Source organism: Prinia subflava, chromosome 5, assembly GCF_021018805.1.
Source record: "Prinia subflava isolate CZ2003 ecotype Zambia chromosome 5, Cam_Psub_1.2, whole genome shotgun sequence".
In the NCBI taxonomy this organism is placed as follows: Eukaryota; Metazoa; Chordata; class Aves; order Passeriformes; family Cisticolidae; genus Prinia; species Prinia subflava.
In genome coordinates this window covers 40,129,682-40,149,007 of record NC_086251.1, presented here as the reverse complement: position 1 = coordinate 40,149,007, position 19,326 = coordinate 40,129,682, and the positions used below count along the sequence as shown (strand labels likewise).

General features: G+C 38.4%; 1 protein-coding gene across 3 annotated transcripts in view; it reads right to left on the bottom strand.

The window, feature by feature from the left end:
• Positions 1–19,326, bottom strand: part of LIN52 (lin-52 DREAM MuvB core complex component) — a 61,016-nt gene that overhangs the window by 38,334 nt on the left and 3,356 nt on the right. Inside the window, exon 6 of one of the 3 annotated variants that reach the window (XM_063398978.1) lies at positions 6,719–17,225. The exons of the other annotated variants lie outside the window; for them this stretch is intronic. Coding sequence (XP_063255048.1) covers positions 17,188–17,225 — 38 coding nt within the window. The 3' untranslated portion in view covers positions 6,719–17,187. Of the gene's footprint in view, positions 1–6,718; positions 17,226–19,326 lie in introns of those variants that run through there. 3 annotated transcript variants of the gene reach the window in all.

The following is a 19,326-nucleotide window of genomic DNA, read 5'->3' as shown; positions in this document are numbered from 1 at the left end:
GAAGAGACAACTGCTCTAAAGAGATGAGTAAATTCTATTCCTAGAGTAGTCCAACATCAGCTATCCCAGGATTTGAGAACAGGTATTTATTAATTCAGAGTGAGTCAAATGTTGGCTTGAACTTGAACAGTTTTCTGACTTTTGTGAATTATGACATATTATGATCAATCAAATTGCAAACCTCCACTAAATGTGTCTCAACTGTTCACAGAAATCACTGACAATATGGATATCTGCAATTTCTCATAAAGCACATAAATCTGAACACATTCCCCCTGTGATAGTGTAACCAAAGAACTTCTGAAGACTCTGGTAGAATGACCCTCTTGCTCTATTATGCCATTTAGACAGTCTACTGGATCACCTAAATTGAGTAAAAAAAAAGAGGGATTGGCATGAAACGAGGTCTGGCATGAGGTTGATATAACTCATGTAGGAGATGCAGGAACAGATTGCACGCCTAGGTCCTCAAACACAAAAATTGTACTTGCTGATGTGAAAAAAACAACAATTGTTAATAAACAGATATTCTACTCTTCAACACTCCATATGGCAGTCTGATGGATTAAACACCAGCAGAGTGTTGATCACTCTAAAAGCTCATATTGAGATGATCTGGAAAATCTGTCTATCTACAATTTACGAATTCTGGTTAATTTAATTAAAATGTTGCATCACTAAGTGCCTTAATATGGAAAGCCATAAGCTTGTGAGGTTCCTGGCACATGCCTGCCTTCAGAAGAAGCTACAGAACAAATTAGCAAGAGTCTCCTTTTAAATTTGGGGTATACAAAGGAAGGAAGACTCCTGAGCTAGAAAATTAGTCTAAGTGTACAAGCAGGAAGAAGAGGGCAGAAAGATCTCTAAAATAGGCAGGGAGACAGGTGAGACAATAAGGCTAAGGAATGACTGTAGCATAAGAAATAAAAGGGCACAGGCTGTCCAGGTACAGGTGGCTTCTTTGAAAGAAGCCAGCGAAGGTTAAAGGAAACTAGATTTGTTATAAATAGCAGACTGATTGGAGAGAGAGGGGTGGGGTCCAGGAAAGGAACTGTCCCCTTGCAAGGAGAACAAAGGCCAGGAAGTCCCAAAAAATAAGTCCATGATCGACATGCTTGGCTGAAAGTAAATCCAGTGGTGTAATCTCCCCTTACCAAGGGAGGCTTGAGATCTGGCTTCTTCAATTGAGACAGGCTCCAGCACAGATACAATCAATTACTGCAATTTAGCTAAGGGGGTGGTATCTGTTCATTTTCAGTTTGGTGTCAACACCATGAAAGAGAATCTTGGAGGCTAAGCCAGCTTACAGAGGTTTTTTTCTTCCTAGAAGCATGGCTGGATGAAAGAATACAGACATTCCCAATGCAAAACACCTGTCACAAAAGACAAGTGAGGAAACTGCTAGGATGTGGAAGCAGATGAGAGTTTGGAAAACAAATAGGAAACCATGTCTGAATGCAGCTGTAAGTTAATAGAAGGCAAAACATTCCCAGTACACTCACTAATGTCTCTGGAATGACATGTGTGTGTTAATACTTTTTTATACTTAATAATATTTACTATTCTTCTTCTTCTTCAACAAAAAATGAAGATGCTGAGTTCACTTCTTAGCAGTTAAAGCTGAGGATGCAGCATCAAGGGTTTTCTGGGCTCAACTGCTAATACTTGAGAGGAGTCTGAAAAAAGGGAAGTGGTGTTGTCAGGGAGATGTTGTGACAGTACAGACTGAAGTCCCCAGGTTATTATTGTCTCAGGCAACTGTAATTCAGTGTGTTGGGATTTCCTCCCAACTTGTCTTAAACTGAGATATTCAGCAAAGCATAAAACCTTTTTTTTTCTCTTTCCATTTTCAAAACTATCTAAAGAAAAAAAATCTAGATGGAAGGAACAGCAGTTATCTCTAGGAAAACACTGGTTTAGGCTCATTCCTTGTTCCATCCATATCATTAAATAGAAACAATTTTGGACTTTGTTCCGTAAAATGATGATTTTAGTTAGCTAAAGTAGGAGGAGCAATCTCTCCAGTATGGCAGTTGGTCCTCTACTTGTGCAGGCAGATGAGGTTCTGCCTGCAAAACCCAAGAAGATCTGTTGACTTTCTGCAACAGACAATAGGCTATGTGAGACTGTGAAGAAGGCCTGGTTGTGTCCTATGTCTAGCACAGTGTTACAAAGAAAGACTCACCCTGTGAATGCCACTTCAGCTGTGTTTCTACAATTCACTGTGTGACAAAAAAGAACACTGACCTCTTACAGTGTACACGCCTATACTAATTTTCCCCATAAGAGTAGAATTCAGAGAAATTGATCTGGAGTAAATAAAAAATAAAGAAGTGTGCTTAGGAAATAAAACGTTTGATCACATTTGCATCTCCATGCTTCCTCCAGACTATTTCCAACTACTTTTCAGCACAGCCAACTGAGTGTGTCAGAGCCAAAGTTAATTATTTCCATATTCAAATACAGCAGTACTGATCTTCTATACTATTATTAGCATAAGAGCCAATAAAAAGTGCCAAAGACAGAAAGCAAGGTGGGAAAATAACCTTCCTTCCCATAAGTCTTCTCTGCTTCAGAGAGACCAAGAAGGCTGGTTTCAAAGCAAGAGCAAGTGATATAACCAAACAAAAGCAGATCTGAAAGGTGAGCAAACCCCACAAGCCACAGAGTCATTATTACTGTGTCGACAGCACACTTGTTAAAAATGTATATTTTAATTTTCTGTATTGCTTAAAGGTCCCAATTTGCCCAGGGATCTAGCTAAGCTGCCATTTTCTACCACGACACAGTCTAATCTTTATTTAATGGATTTAGCATCTATCTTCACTAGAGTGGTCTCTAAGGGGAAGGGGAGGGGAGTATGAAGGGGCATGAAGAGATGATCAGGGCCCCCCTTTCCTTCATCCATCCGGCGCTCATGTTTGTGTTCAAAATTCAATTACCTCCTTATTGATACTTCACAGAGATATTTAAGCTGCAAACATGAAGCCCTGATTTCCCAGGGGGCCATGCCCCTCTCTATTTCACTGCTCTGCTTCCCCCAGGGTGAATTCCTGAGGCGTCCATATTAATAGGTAATCAGTCACAATTCATTTATTAAACAGCTAGCAAGGTTTATCAGCCTGCCCTGATTAGCCGGAAGAAGCCACTGAATTCCTAATTTATTTATGGAAATATAAGTGTCTTTTTGAATTCCATTCATGAAAGACAGGGATGCCATGGGTCTGGCACACTGAGTTCTAACAGTGAAGCACCAGGCAACCTGGGCACTGAGGACTTCAGCCTGGTAAATGCACTTGGTGACCCCAGCACGATCAAGAGATTTAGACCAGAACCTCAGACAAGGATCCACAAGCCAGCTCTTCAGAGAGCAGGCATTGCCACCCATTGCAGCTAGAGAATTACTATCCACTGATGGCTCAGTGTGTGGAATGGCTGGAAAAAGTTCACTAAACAGAGGCATCAGTGCAACAAAATTAGATCAAAATAATAAAGAAAAAAAGACACATTTTCAAAAGTTTGAAGGAAACATTTGGATCAGTGCTGAAAACAACTGCCAGGTAACATTAATACATGCATTTACACATAAAGTTCAGCTTTTTGAAAACTGCATACTCTTACAACCTTTACATTATTTCTGCTATAATAATTTCAATAAACTGGTTTTAAAATGGAACACCACTACAATACATTCAAACTCGGACACAGAAAGTTTGGATGGTGCTGATTATCAAAAAGTGAAAATGGCTAAAAACGTTTAAAAAGTAATTTTTCTATTTTTTATAAAGAGGTATGGAGTACTCAGTAAAAAGCAGACCTTGAACTGAAAAGACTTACCCATGCACTGGATACACCTTAAGGTAGTTAGAATACAGCTTCATATAACATATAGCTTATATACACGGGCCTTTGAAGGTTCAAGGCTACCACTGGTGAAAAACCCTTTTTATCCCTGTCAGCTGTGTAGTGATCTCCAAAATTCATATGCACCTGAATTTTACCCACCATAGCTACTTAATCAGAAAACAACTAGGAATGGAAGTCTACAGAAAATGTTTAGTTCCTTTTACTTCTCAATACACATTTGTACTAAGTAACTTTCAATATGTATCCCTCTGCCTTTAGTCACTTTCCTGAATAGCTCTACAAGGAAGTAAACATAGATAAACACAGTATTTATATAAATATAGGGATTGTATTTATATTTATATATATATTTTTAATATTTATATAAATATAGGGATTGCATTTTCAAATGCTCTGAAGGAGGTGGATGTCTCTCACACAGATGCAGTAGCCAAAAGGGTATTTTTAATTAATTCTTTCCTAAAATACTTAGATCTCAAAACTGACAGGATTTAACAATATACAGTGTTATATGAAATACAGATAGAGGCATGTTTAAACATATTGAGAGCATTTATGTTAACCCCAATTCTGAGACACTGAGACATTTTGTTTAGCAACTTCAGTATTCTGATCACGCTATTAACTGACTACAAAAGTATTCAAAATTAACAAGTCAAAGCATAAAGAGGATGCAGATGCCACTCCACAATACTGTATCTCACAAAAGATATTTCAGCTCAATCACAATTACTTGAAAATATATTTCAAAAAACATTCCAAACCTTGTGTAGTTTAAAACTAGCTACGCATATATCCTCTGAATTTACAAGCGCAAGCTCAATAGCTACACAAAAGGTTTTAATTTAAGATTCCATTACACAAAAATTGCAGTAGTGCATTAAAACATACAAAATCTCCGCTTCAACCAAACTAGTACAACCCATAACCTTAAATATAAAATATATTATTTCTTCTCAAATTACAGTGGTGAGACATGAAAAGATGTAGTACATGCAATAAATACATCAAAAATGCTAGGAGGACTAAGTGTTTGAATTCATCTACAACCAGAACTTGTATGTTGCAGGTGTTTGAAGTCAAGGATGGCATGGGGAAACGAATCCTGGAAGAAGTATCTTTTTACTGCCTGAAAAAGTAATCATTAGCTTACTTGTTATTAGTTTGTGTTTTCCGCAAATAAGGGTGATTCAGTGTATTTTTCCTACTATGAAATGTAGTTCCAAGAAGAAGGAAAGAGACACAGAATTTACATGGAAGATTTCTCAATACATTTCCTCACTGTATAAGGAGGATTTTCAGGCTGGCACAAGAGGCAGACACCACAGGATTTTACAACAGACCCAAACATCTAATCAAGTTGTGGCTCTCATCAGCCAGTTTCTACAGCCCTCATTGCTTGGGGAACTGCAAATGCTACCAATGAAAATAAAACAACCTCTTCCTTTCCTGAGTCTATCCATACTTCACCTTTTCCCCCTTCAGCAGTAAATTCACCAGGGTGATTTTAAACAAGGGCTTTTCAGAATACACAAGATAGAACTCACCACAGAGCAGGTAAAATAGGACACTCATGCATGTTTCCACTGGGAAGCTCACTGAGCATCAAACTCAACGTTATTTTCACTCCCTCAAAATATGTAAGCTCCTTATCATGCAGAACACTGCAGCACTGTCCATAACAGACATCCAACCCATGATGCCCAAAGGTGCTGCAAAATGTAAGCTGCAATCATGTTGCAGTTATTTCTAGTCTAGACAGATGTTATTTCTAGTCTTGTAGTTTTCACAGATGTTACTCCCAGTTATTTCTAGTTTTCACTGCTTTCAAAACACAACTGAGTGAAAGCAACGTAGCACTGGCACATATACAGAAAAAAGCCCTACATAGAATTTACTATTACAACAGAGAACACAACATTACAATCTTTAACTGCTTGACTGATTTTCAAATTCACCAGTTTCAAGTCCATTTTAATGCAACCAAGTCTGATATAGATACCCAGTCAAACCCAGCATGCCACTGCCCACCCACCAAGCAGAACTGGAATTCATGTCCCTATATAACACCCAAAGGGTTTTAAAACAACCAGAAGTATTACCAGAAGGCAGTCCTTCCTTTCTAATGCCTTGATAGAACTTGAGAACAAGCACCTATTACTCAGCTGAAAATTATTCTTCATACTTTCATCCTGTCCTCCATCTTATATGTTCATTTCCAATTCTCCTGAAACAATGCCCATATACTTTTAAGGCTACTACAGTAACAAACTCCATGATTACAATAAAGCCTGAAACGATCATCTTCTCCCTTTCTTGCACAGTCAGTGCCAGCAACATCATACTCTTACTGACTTAACAGGGAACGTCACAAACTGCATACACAAAAATTACTTCCTCCACTACTTAAATGCTGTAACTTAAGTGACAGACATTTACAGGCAGAGTACAACACAGTTCAGAATAAAAATGAGACCCTTTAATTGACACTGGAGAAAATTAGATTCTAATTGCATATGCTATATTTTGCTGATGACAATGAGGTTAGCATTTGCAAAAAAAGTGTTATGAGTTCCTTAACGACCAACAGGTTATTAAGACCTTTGTCATATAAGTCATTAGAAATGTGACATTTCCAACAGCAGAGAGCCCTCTAGAGCTACCATGGGATAACAGTTCAGCAACCCTCCAGGAGAAGGGCACCAATGCTGCTTAATACAACACCTGGGCTCTTCACGGATTCCCCTCCACCAAACCCAATTTTACCTGGTTCAGCAGAACAGAGCTCAAACCCCTTTTGTTTTGTTGTGAGAAAACAAAAGCCACATTTTAATTTGAATAATATGGGACTAATATTTATTGTATTGCCAGTAAACTTGGAAAACTTTAAAATGTAATAATAGATTTGGGGAAGTCATGCAAGGACTTAGATATACTTATATATAATACATGTTTGTAAAAAATCACCAAATACCTGAAAAGCAAAATTTTACATGACAGTGCATAGTGACACCAAAACAATTGTCACTTTGTGAAGTTTAAACAATATGTGGATATATTCCTCATAGCACAAAAAGCTCTCCATATGAAAATGCCCTATCAATATAAAATAATTTCTACACAGAAAATATATTCTGCTGAATTATTATAACAAAGTGAACAAGCTTTCACTAAAACAGTACTCAAAACAACACATAAATGAAATCTACCTAATCAGTTATTAGATATCTTTCAATTACCTCCACTCGTGCTTCTGCTGCAGCAACCAATCAGTAGAACTAAATTACAAACTGAAAATCTCTTACACAGCATGGAGTTTCCTATTCCCACCTCCACAATTACAGTACAAATTTTAAGATAAACTGCAAGAAAATAACTGAACTATATCTTTTAGCTTTACTGTCAAGACAACTATAAAAAGCAGTAAGCACAACTTTATTATCTCCTCATTGTGACCAAAAATAGCAAGAATAAATTCACCCATTTTCTCAGAACCAAAACCCATTGAAGCATACAATTTTGGGACTGACAACCAAATTACAGCACACCAACCACAGGTTTGGGTCCACATTTTAAGAGCCTAAGTTAACCACTTAAAGTTATGAGCTTAACTTTCTGCACATTAATTCATCAGACTTAATTATGATATGAGTTTGCAGTGTGCTTAGGGAACAACAATCTCTTGGACACTAAAGAATCCACAAACAGCCTTCAAACATGCTTTCATGGGCAAGTATAAAGTAATGTTTTATTACCAAAATAAATTTCTAAGAGCCAACACTTCACTGGAGCGGGGAGGTGAAGAACAAACTTGCAATGAATATGATAAGAAGAGGTAGTATGTCTAGTCTGCTGGCAATAGCATCAAGCTTCCTTTTTTGATCTCCAGCTAGAAGTCAAAAAGCCACAGCAAAACCCTCCTGTAGAGACAGAGGCAATTCAAAACATCTCAGCACCCTGACAAATTCGTGTTAGGAACCTGGGGCTATTTTTATCTCAGGCCCACTGCTATATTCAACAATGCACTTCTAAATGAGAATATTTTCAGAACAAAAATCCCTTTGTTTTACATAAATCGGTTATTCCTCTGCCCTAAACTCCCAAAATCTCTTGGCCATAAACTCCAGTCATATTAGGACACATGAATATGCTATGTTTTTACAAGATTTTTATTTTATCTTACATTCAGTTCTCAATGCCTAAGAAAATGCAAATAGCTGTCACTGCTTCCATACTATTAACAGCAGCAATCCTTTGATATTGTTAAATAAAGGTATTGTCTTCTTTGGGAATCAAGTACAATCTTTGTGCATCAAAAAGCTAAGGCTTAAACATAAAAGGAATGGTGCATTCAGGTGTAATCTGTTGCACATGCCTGTGCAGACACCAAGTAGGTCCACACCAAGACTAAGGGAGCAAGAACACCCAGCCATCCTTACTGGAAACATGTCAGGACAGTAAGTACATTGTACACCAAGGGTCCTAGCAGAGTCCTCAGCTGCTTTTCCTTATCCTCTTAAAAGGTGTATTTCAGCAGGAGATGTATGGGAACTAGTTATGAAAGTCAAGCAATTAAAAAGCATTTCTGAGGTATTCGTGGGACTGTAGCAGCCACAAGTGCCTGACAGCTCTGCATGTGTGAAGTCCCTGGAGAGCCATCACACTTCAATTACTATCACTAACATTAGTCATTATCAGGCTGCCTTCAGCCCCTGGGGAAGGCAGCTTGTGATGACAATCTCCAGCCTCTCCTTGTAAAACAATTCATTAGGCAAAGCAGAACAGCTGGGGCAGCCACGTGCGTGTCTGCAGAGTGTCCCCCCCACTGGGACCTGCAGCCCCCTCCTCCTTTTGGACAGGGGCAGCCACTGCCCCCATGGCAGCTGTAAAAGCCTCTGGGGACACTTCAGGTTTAATCAGTGCTCCTTATACTCAGGGGAAGCATTTGATTGCAAACTTAAACTAATGGCACTCAGAAGGTTACAACAATCATCAGATAAGAGGCTTTAGGGCATTTTTATCTTGTTCTAATGCTCACAAGTTAATGAAGCAATAAGAGACAGATACTATCAGACTTGGTCTAGCAGCATTGTAAAGACAGGGATGTTCAAAGCTGCATTTACTGCAGATGCAAGAGGCAAGGTGGCAAGTTCACTATTGATCTTACAGAAGACTTCATGCTCAGAACGACTGAAAATCACACAATAAAGTGACAAAATGCTTGGCAAATTTTCTCATAGCTTTGTATGCAGTATCACTAGATACAAAATTAAGAAAACTTAAGAGGAATATAGCAAATGAAACTGGTAAATAAGCTCTGGCATTAGCATGGATACAAAATAAATTTCTAACCTTCATGCTGCTTGCAAATAGAAATCCTTTTAGATATATAATGTCTGCAAATAACTGAGAACAGCCTTGCTTCTCTTAGCTACCCTGCTTGGGTCCCAGGCTGAAAAGCACTTGATACTGGGATCTGTTTTATTATCATATTCTCATTTTACTTCTGATGACCGACACAATAGTCTAATAATACCTTCCCGTGGCATATAATAGCAGCAAGCAGGGAGAAACAACAAAAAGCAGCACACAGCAAAGGATACTTAACAATAAATGCTTTATATGCTGTTTTTTAAAACTCATTGATTTTTCAATGCCTTACAAAACCAAGTTAACATTAACTCTACCTTACAGTTGGGGAGATAGTAAGAGGCATGTAACAAGGCAGACAAATAAACTAAGCAGAAGAAGGGTAGTACCAGAAACTGAGCCAAGTCTCCAAAGTCACACTCTAGCAAGATTTTTCACTAGGATCAGCTGCTGCTCTGCAAATAGGTCCAGTAACCCATGCCGTGGAAGAAAATTTTCTCTTCACTCCTGCCAGAAGCCAAAATTTACCAGAAAACTTTTCAGACAGAGATGCCACAGGAATAATCTTTCCAATATCTGTAAATGCAGAGTAAATGTTCTAGTAACATGGAAGAAGTAAAAAGTCTTACTGAATTAAGACTTAGACAGTAAAAGACGTTTAAATAATAAATACAGACCAGTTGTAAAGGTTCGAGAGTCCCTGCTAGAATGACTCCTGAGATTTGTTTGGCATTTTTGTGTTTTTAAATGATAATGGAAAAATGCACATAACCTTATGCTTGATCAAACTTTTCTCCATCCTCAATTTCTCCACTGACAGTAGTCTACAAGTTATCCTGTCAGAATGAGAGTAGCAAAAAATAGGTTTCTGACAGTATAATGTAAGAACATTTTGTTTGTAGTCATGTTTCTTTCTGTGCCAAGCATGTGGCAGGTAGAAATGCTTTAATGTGACAGTCCATTCCTTTACTTTTGTGGCTAAAAGCTCTTCAGTCAAACCCCATTGACCCTCTACTGGTTTAAACAGATGAGGATGGTTTCACTGTTCATTTCAGCCAAGACACACAAGAACCTCTGTCTATGCTGAGGACCATTCTCCTATTCTGCATGAAGAATTGTACTGAATGGACTGTATCTCCCTATGCACAAAAATGGGCTCTGCAGCCCACACTGCACAGACTTGTAATCAGCTCTGTCAATGGAAGTATTTGAAAGTCCATTTATCATCCCCCCAAAGCCTAAAAAACATCACTGTGACACAGCAATTCTTAGGTTTCCTGTTCCTAATCAGCTGCTCCCATAGAGGCAGATCACAAAGCTGCCCCTGCCTGAAGCTCCTAAGCTGAACTGTTTGGTGCTGTGGGGAATGCAGGCTTCAAATGCACTTCCAGTTCTAGAAGGAGATCGTACATCACAGAAAGGTGGAGTCACTGCATGATGGGGGTTACAAGGGCTCAGGAGGTCTCCTGGTCAAGTTAGGGTCGATTATGAGGTGAGATCATGCTGCTTAAAGCTCTATTGAGTCAGGTCTGGAAAACCTCCAAGAACAGAGAATGCAGAACTGGCGACTGCACCGTGTGTTCCACCACTCGACTAACCAGTGCTCATATTCCAGATGTCTTTGCAAAGCACAAATCAGTGCTTTGAGTAGCATAACAAAAATCCTGCAGAAGTTAATGGTGATGAATCAGATGACTGATTTCAGTCTTCAGAGCAGTTTTTGGTCAGTTTATTTTCAGATTAATCAGATTTCTTTCTCTTCTTCCCCACTAACAAGGAAGAGGCTCCCTTTTCTTAACCACAGCAAGTATCTAGATCAACCTTCACTCTATCAACATAAATTCAAAAAGTCTTTTCCAGAAAGGATCAAACCATCACAGAATTTCTTCCTACTGTTGAACAAACTATAGGAGACAAAGGGGACTTTCAGAAGAGACATTCTTAGACATCAATACCAGGGTACAGGAAATGGTTTTTCATTGGTACTTTTATTTTGTTGTTCTTGTTTGTTGGTATTTGTTGTCCTAGGTTTCTTTCTGGTGGAGGCAGAGGTGTTGTTTTTGTCTTGTTTTAATAAAGCAAGTAATACATCCTGGCTGAAGTACCTTTCAGAGGCAACCTTTGTTTTAACAAAATCAGATTCACAAACTAGGTATGGGCACACAGAAAAGGTGAGGAGGAGAAGAAGAAAAAAGGAAAAAAACCACATTTCAATAAAGATCAGGTAAAAAGCATCTTGTCAACTCAGCTTTTATTTAGAATTTAGCTGTTGCATTGAGCATCACTCACTTCAACAGCAGTTACCTGCCAGCTTTTGGGCCACTCAGCATGTGATCCTTGTATACACAGCTTTGGAAACCCAGCTAACAGAGCTAGATGGGACCCTGTCTACCACTGGAAAAACTCCCTGTTGTACTTCTAACTTCAGGCTCTGGAATTAACCATGCAATGATAAGTGCTAATTTAGCATTTCTAACACTTCTATACCTAACCACATTTTAAAGCTATCTACCCAATCACAGAGTTTACATTGTTTATGATAATCTCCCTTTGGTAAGAGGTGTTCATCAGAATTAGAAAAATGCAATCAGCTGCATTTGGGAGTCTCAATGAATACCAGACATAATGGACATTGGGGTTTTACAGTCACTTTGGATATTTGGAAATAATTACGTGGTAAAATAATTACCTTATTATGAAAAAAATTAAGTTACAGACAAAAAAAATCCAACCCAAACTGTAGAATTTAACAAAAGAAGATTCCACATAGACAAGTATCTTCAACAGGCATCAAACAGAAAATACAAGCACAGAGAAACTGTTGAAGTTTGAACTTCTAACACATATGTGAGAATTTTAGAGATATTTTTTCCTTTTCTCAAACTTCTCAAATATACACCTCCTTCTGCAGCAATCAGAATAATCAGTGCCTGGAGACTATGGTGATGCATTAGTACTCACCATCAATGTCCACCATAGCATCTTTCCCTAAGAGTAAGGTAAGAACAAGGCAAAGATGCAGAAATTTCTTGACACTTACAGAAATATTCATTCTACTTTACCAGCAGAGAACACCCTAAGGATCCATGCAGTATTTCTTTCCATATATGACAGTTAGATAGACACAGCATTTGTTTTATGGTAAGAATGCACCATTTATGCATATGGGTAGAATCACATCTGATATCATCAGTATACTCTCTCTGATTTTATATTTAAGAATAACCTGAACCTGCCTCCTTTTTTTTTTTTTCTTGCACACAGAGGACAACTCAAATACACACCCATTTATTTAGAAAAAACAATAGCAGCCCTGGTCCAAACTCAATTTCCATCCTCACCATCACAACCTAATCTCCTGGCACGTTAATGCAAATCAAAGTGAACACTTCTCTGACACTGGTAGCAAAGCGTGTTCCTCTCCCAAGAGAGACCTGTAAAACAGGACAGTCACTGACAGCAGTACAATTACTGACACAGATACAGACTTTATGGACATGTTTATCTCTGCTGTAAATCCACACTCTCTCTCCACTCCGATTCATGAGTCATAAAGAAATTGCAGATAATGAAAAAGTTGGAGAAATTTACAGCGTGTCGGAAACCTCAGACAGCCAGAAGAAATTAAAGAGCTGACTGAGGATAAATCACACAGGTACAATTAAAACTTCCTATGCCTCCTTCACTTCCAAACTGGGGCACAAGCCAATGGAGATGATGAAAAGTTGAGGTCATGACTCCTCTGACTGTAATAATTTCTTAACTACCTACATGTCAGAATTAGCCAATTCACATGTATGAACGGCAATTTCAAGCTGGCATTCTGATGTCCTGCTCTTCCAACAGGAGGTGCCACATAAAAATCCTGCCTGCAAATAAGCCACCCAGCAAACAGTATAAGGAAAGGCGATTTCCTTGTCCCTCTGCAGATGCAGAGTATTTCTCACCACAGCACTGTGCATTAAAATGAAGCGGTAGATCTACTGCTTGGGGGAGGAGAATGTAAAAAGTATCAGGAGAAAGGCCAAGGCTTCACATGGAAATCATAGCACCTTGGATACTGTGGTGACAAGCCATATAAACATGTGAATAAACAATTTAGGTGTTCTTTTCACCTCTCTGAAACAATCAAATAAGGCCCAAGAATTACTGTGAATGTAAACTGAAAACAGCCTCCATGTTTTTCCTACTGTGAAAAGCTAAACCAACCATTTCAGCTGATGGTGAGCTCCTGAAATTCTCTGTGATCATCTCCTAACCCAAAAATGAACCATCCAAAATGTGACACATTCTATGGGAGAAGTTAACTAACTCTGCTAAGTAACTCCTCAAGCTGTGTATTACAGAAATCCAGTGTCCAAAGAGCATAATTTTGCTGTCCAGATGTAAAACTCTGCCTTCAAGCTTTGAAACACATGAAGTATACTCTTTCACATAAAGTCCTTGCCAAACATAGTACTAAATAACCAAATAAATGAGAAATATGCTTTCAAGCAAAAATGAAACATGACGAAGATTCACTCAGTAAGGCAGGGAATGCAGAAAACTAACCAAGAAAAAAACCAGTGGTACAAAGGAAATTCTAAGCAGAGCAGAAATAACTGAAGCACACACACACCTCAAACAGCTTCTTCTTATGCAGGACTGTTCACCTTGCAAGTAAACAAGCTATGTATCTTGTTCAAGAACATAACAAGCACTGGACTTGGCAGACATTGCTCTTTTCCAAGCTCGACATATTTAGAACAATGCAGGAGATCCAAAACATATTTTCTTCCATCGTGTTTCAGATTAATACAGGCACACAAGTGCTAGAAGCACAGTACTTGTGAAGATGCCAGCTTTTAACAAGGAAAAAGGGAGCATCCTCCTCACTCTTTTGTCACCAGTCAAGGTGGTAAAAACACTGCCATATCTTCATAACAGCTGCACTGAGACTGATGTAGGATGTAGATCCAAATCACATGCTACCCTTTCACTTTATTTCCTTCTTCCCTCTCCAAAGGCAGTTCTCTTCTCCAGCTCCATCACAACACTTCAGATAGTCTTATTTCCCCAAGGAAATAGAGAAAGAGCTCATACTATAGAGAGTCTGCTCTTCTACACAGTTCCAAAACATCATTTTGACTAGTAAGAAACCATGAGTCCAATTCACTTTTCCATACAGCTTTCCAGACTACAGAGAGTGGACATACAGCTTTTACTAAAATGGACCACCAAGAGATTTCAGAATGTGTCATAAGACATATTAAAGTACCCTTTACTTATACATCTGTTCATATGTTGGTTTCCTACAAATATAAGAATCTGAAACATTTTGATGCAAACAACTGTACATACCCACCAGAAAGAGCACCAGGCAACTGTAATGCAGAAGTGAAGCCATGTTCACAAATGTCAAATAAGACTTCTGAGCTTAAAAAGCCTCTGTGTTGCCAGGACTAAAGAAAAAGCGGTTATGATCAGAAAATATTTTTATCTGATCAATTACATCACTGATAGAAGCCTCTTTGGGTACAAAGGTCAGTTGCTTTGCCTGTAGCCTAAAAAGGCTGCATGTTCATGCTACATGAAGATACTCTTGGGCAAGCCAATCTATTACACAAAAGGAAAAACATATTTCAGTAAAAGGATATATTATCTTCCCTCATTTCCTAAATTTGATTCCAATTCATCAACTCTGTATATACAAAGTTCTCTGTATATACAAAGTGTAGCAACAATCATGCCCTGTCTTGTAGTTTAATAGATAAGTTCAGTCCACCAAAGATGGAGCCCAATTTAAACATATCCTACCTATGATCAGCATCAAAACGAGGTAAAAAAATAAACACTATCCAAAACTCAATGACAAGAGCAGCCTGCAAGGATCACTGGCAGAACTAAGGGTGTATTTTCAAAAAAACTATACAGTTAAATCCTGATGAACTGCTCAGCCCCTCCAAACCTACAAAAAAGCTGAACTTGCAAGCAAGAGATCACAAGAGACAGCATTTATCTGAAATGAAATATGAAAAACCAAAGACTACCAATCTAAGGAAAAGCGGTGAGCTGTACACAGCTTGGAATTCAGAAGAACTCCTTTATGATTTTCCAGAAATTTCAGAGGCTGCTGAGGTTGCAGAGGACTACAATTCAAAACCGGGGACACCTTAACTTGAGAGCAAAGTAGTTGTTCCTCATTCGTGGCCCATTCATCTCCTGCTGTCTCTCCAACAGTCCCTCCATTACAGGGAACCCTCAGAGATTTCTGGTAGTGGTTGCTTAACTACCAGGCAGTTTACTAAAATAAATAATATCCATTGTCAAACAAAAGGTTCTTCCAACCCACCACTGACTGACATGCCAATGGCAAACATCTATAGCAGAGTGTAAGTGCAGGGAGGCACATAGCTGTACCTGCATAGTAATCTCTCTCTGCTTTCTGCATCTCCAAGATGTCCAAGCCACTGGGGACTTCTCAGCAATCAGACAACCTGGGAGGATTTATCTTCCAATCATTTTTCTCATTATTGAGTGACAAACTCCACTCCATGCCCACAAGCCCCAGTGGTGATGTGTTCTGACTTCAACGCACAACAGAAGTGTGTCCTCATGTCTGTCCCAACACACTTTCTCTCTGGCTCCCATCCTATGAGAAACAGTGAGGAGTCATTCCCTATTCGTACTTTCTCTACATTTATGTTTTACAGATCTTTTTCACATACTACCAGCTGTTTTTCTCCAGGCCAAAAAACCCATGTCATTTACTTACTGTTCATATTGAAGAAAACAATCACTGACTGACTAAACCTGAAATAGCTTTTCCTCTATCAGTCTGGTGCTACAAGATACCAAGCTGCTGCTGTTCATCTGCAATCTCCCACTCCATCCAGGTCTAATCTGTGAGCCCTTGATCAAACAGCTCTTCCACTGTATCCTTTTTTAAAATTTGCTTGAACATATATGGAAAATAAATCAGTGTTACAAAGAAAATAGGAGCAAAGTTGCTATAATCTAATGAAAGCCAGGGTGTACAAAACCATGGGAAATTATAAATAAGGAGACTTGGTTAAGTATATATGGGAACTGTCTCATTGCTCTTGAAAGAGTATGAGGACTTGACATTGGATAATACAGTCATTCCTAATTTTACAGCAGGAACATCACAAACTACCTTCAACTTCAAATAAAAATTTAATCTAACACAAGAGATTAGACTAGCAAAAATCACTGACAGGGAAATTATAAATTATATTCATATCTGTTTGGTCAGTTCTCTCACATTCTCTAATATTTAAGGCACACACAGCACCAAGGCACCATCACCTTCACAAAGATATTGGGACTTAAGAAGAACAGGCTTTTTTTTTTTAATAAACACGGCTGTGATGCCAGCTATCTATATTTACATTTCAGGACTTCTGAACCAGTATAGCAGGTGTTATCTGAAAAATATCAGAGATTCACAGGGAAACAATAGCAGGACCTTCAAAAAGTCCCTGGACAACTACATTCCTTCAGTGACAGAGTGCTTTTCCCATTCTCCCATCCTACATATCTGTTACTTTTATATGTAAGTTTTTTCTGAAGTTTGGAAAAAAACTTCTATGTTTTCATAAGAAAAACATTTTTCTCTGTGTATGTAGTTCTCAGATACATCTCTCTGTGTACATATATCCCAAAGGATGACACGGCATATCTTCAAATGCATGGAGTTCTCAGAGCTGCCAATTCATGAAAACCAAGACTTGAAAATTCTTCTCGAGTCACCTTTGATTCAGATGCTCCAAAAGGTGCAATGGGTCATACAGTGGAAAAACAGAGCTTCCAATATAAATTTGTCGTTATTTACATTAAGTGTTTTGAAACTTGCTGATTTGTGGGTCACAAACATTGAGTCAGGGTCTGCAACTGGGTTCCCAAAAAAGAATTATTTCCCTCTTGCTTGCCGCATTAGCTGGGGTCTGCTCATTCTGCAGTGCTCACTACTCCACTCCAAGCAAAGCCTACAAGTGGAAAAATTAAGGAACACAGAGAAGAGGAAAAAAGTTCCTAACAAGGCTTTTATACCTTTTTTCCCCCCAAACTCAGAAATGAGATTCACTGAGTGGCTGCAGGTCACATTCAGAAGAGCCACTGCACCTCCCGAAGTCACCCTAACTGTATCAACAACTAAAAGTCCGTGTATTCATCGAGCTCAATTCCTTCTCCCTTAAAATACCCACATTAAAAGGAATAGTAAAATTGACACAAAGCAGGACTTTTAATACTAAAAATGGTTTTGATTATTCTAACAAATAAAACAATTAATTAGCAGAAGGAATATAGAAGCTCTAATGTGAGGAGGTTGGACTTCACGATCTTGGAGGTCTTTTCCAGCCTAAATGTTTCTGCAATTCTAAGAACCAAAACAAAAAGAGGAAAGCAGCTACAAGCAAAATTATGAGGTAGAATTTTACAGAGCTTAAAAAGCAGACAAGGAAAGACAAGCTAAAACCTCAGAAGTGCTGAAAAATAATTTATTTTAAAATTACTTTATTGGTACAAGGACCTGAGCCTAGAAGCTTCTAGAGAACTCCAGAATTACCTTTTAACAAAGAATAAATACAAAAGAGACCCAAGCCTGTGTTAAAGAGGAAAAGTAAAACTTTTTTTAAAAATGGTTCATGCTTCAAAAGTCCTGCTTCACTCAAGGAAAGCTATACTTTGATGTGAACCCTGTGCTAAGGAAGGGAAGAATATTCTCCAAGGAATATTCTGAGCAAGAATCCACCTACTAGCATGTCAGGAAGAAAGTGGAAGAACAATCTGAAAAAAAAAAAAGCTAAATTATATGTTGAGAAATTAAATTGATTCACAGAAGCCATGGGGCAGTCAACAAACTAACCAGGGTTACAGAAGGTGAAGGTAATCCTATGGGAAAAAGAGGGGAGGAAGTCAGTTGTAGAGAAAGGAAATCTGTGAAAAGCATGCAACCAAAAGAGGAACTGAGATATCCATGGCCAAAAAGTTAGAGACAGCTGGAATTGTAGATAATAAAAATGTGGAACTCAGATAACAGTTTCAACTGTTCCTAGATGAAAGCCAGATGTCTCATCAAGATGGACAAAACATCCAATACATCTGTCCAAACTTGTCAAGAAAGCCCACTTATATAGACACAACAGTAAGAGGGTTCATATGAATTCAAGAAACAGGGCAGTAATTATTAATTTATCAAACTACATCATGCCAAATCAATTATTCAGATTTCAATGCTAATTCAGATTTCAATGTTTCAATGCAACAGTATCTCAATAAATAAACTTTCCAAAGATACCCAGTCCCACAGCACTTTGCCTAATGAATTCTAACACAAAACTGATATAAAGTATGTTGTGAACTGGGTATAACAGATCTCACAACATGATTGCAATGTCACTCTATAGATACATTTTTCATGGAGTGCTGCAGGAATCACCCTGGTCCTGCAGAGCATGTAATTAATAACTTGGATGAAAACAAGTCTTTGAAAATATGAAGGATTTGAGGTGAGATCTAGAAGAGAAGAGTTAGAAGGAGAAGTTGCTAATACAATGAAGCAGAGCTGTCTCTCAACCTCACTGCTGATGAAACATTTGAAAATATAAAAAAGGATTGTGCACATTCTGAAAGGAAAATATGTCACAAAAAAAGAATCTTGGGAAGAATAGCTTCAAACCGTAACTGAAGTGTCAGAGTTCTATAAGAAAGAAACCAAGACTTCTGCGGGAGGCCTCATGCTGCCATCTAGAGGAGATGGTCAGCTGCGGGTTTGTCCTGCTTTTGGCAGCCAGTTTCAATGAACCAGCCGAGCCAAGAGGGGACTAGTAGACTTCAGTGCGGAGATATAACTAAATCAGATACACCCGAGACAAAACCACAACTCCCTCAAGTTTAATGAATAGATCTTCTGGATTTTTTTCTTGTTCTCTCACTTACCTAAGTCCATAAGAGAATATAACCTAATGATAGTAGTAGGAAAACAGTCCAGAGCAGCTTCTGTTCAAACTCCACAACTAATTTTTGGTAACAATTTTCCAAAGATAAATGTATATTACGAGACACAAAGTATTCCATGGATTACAG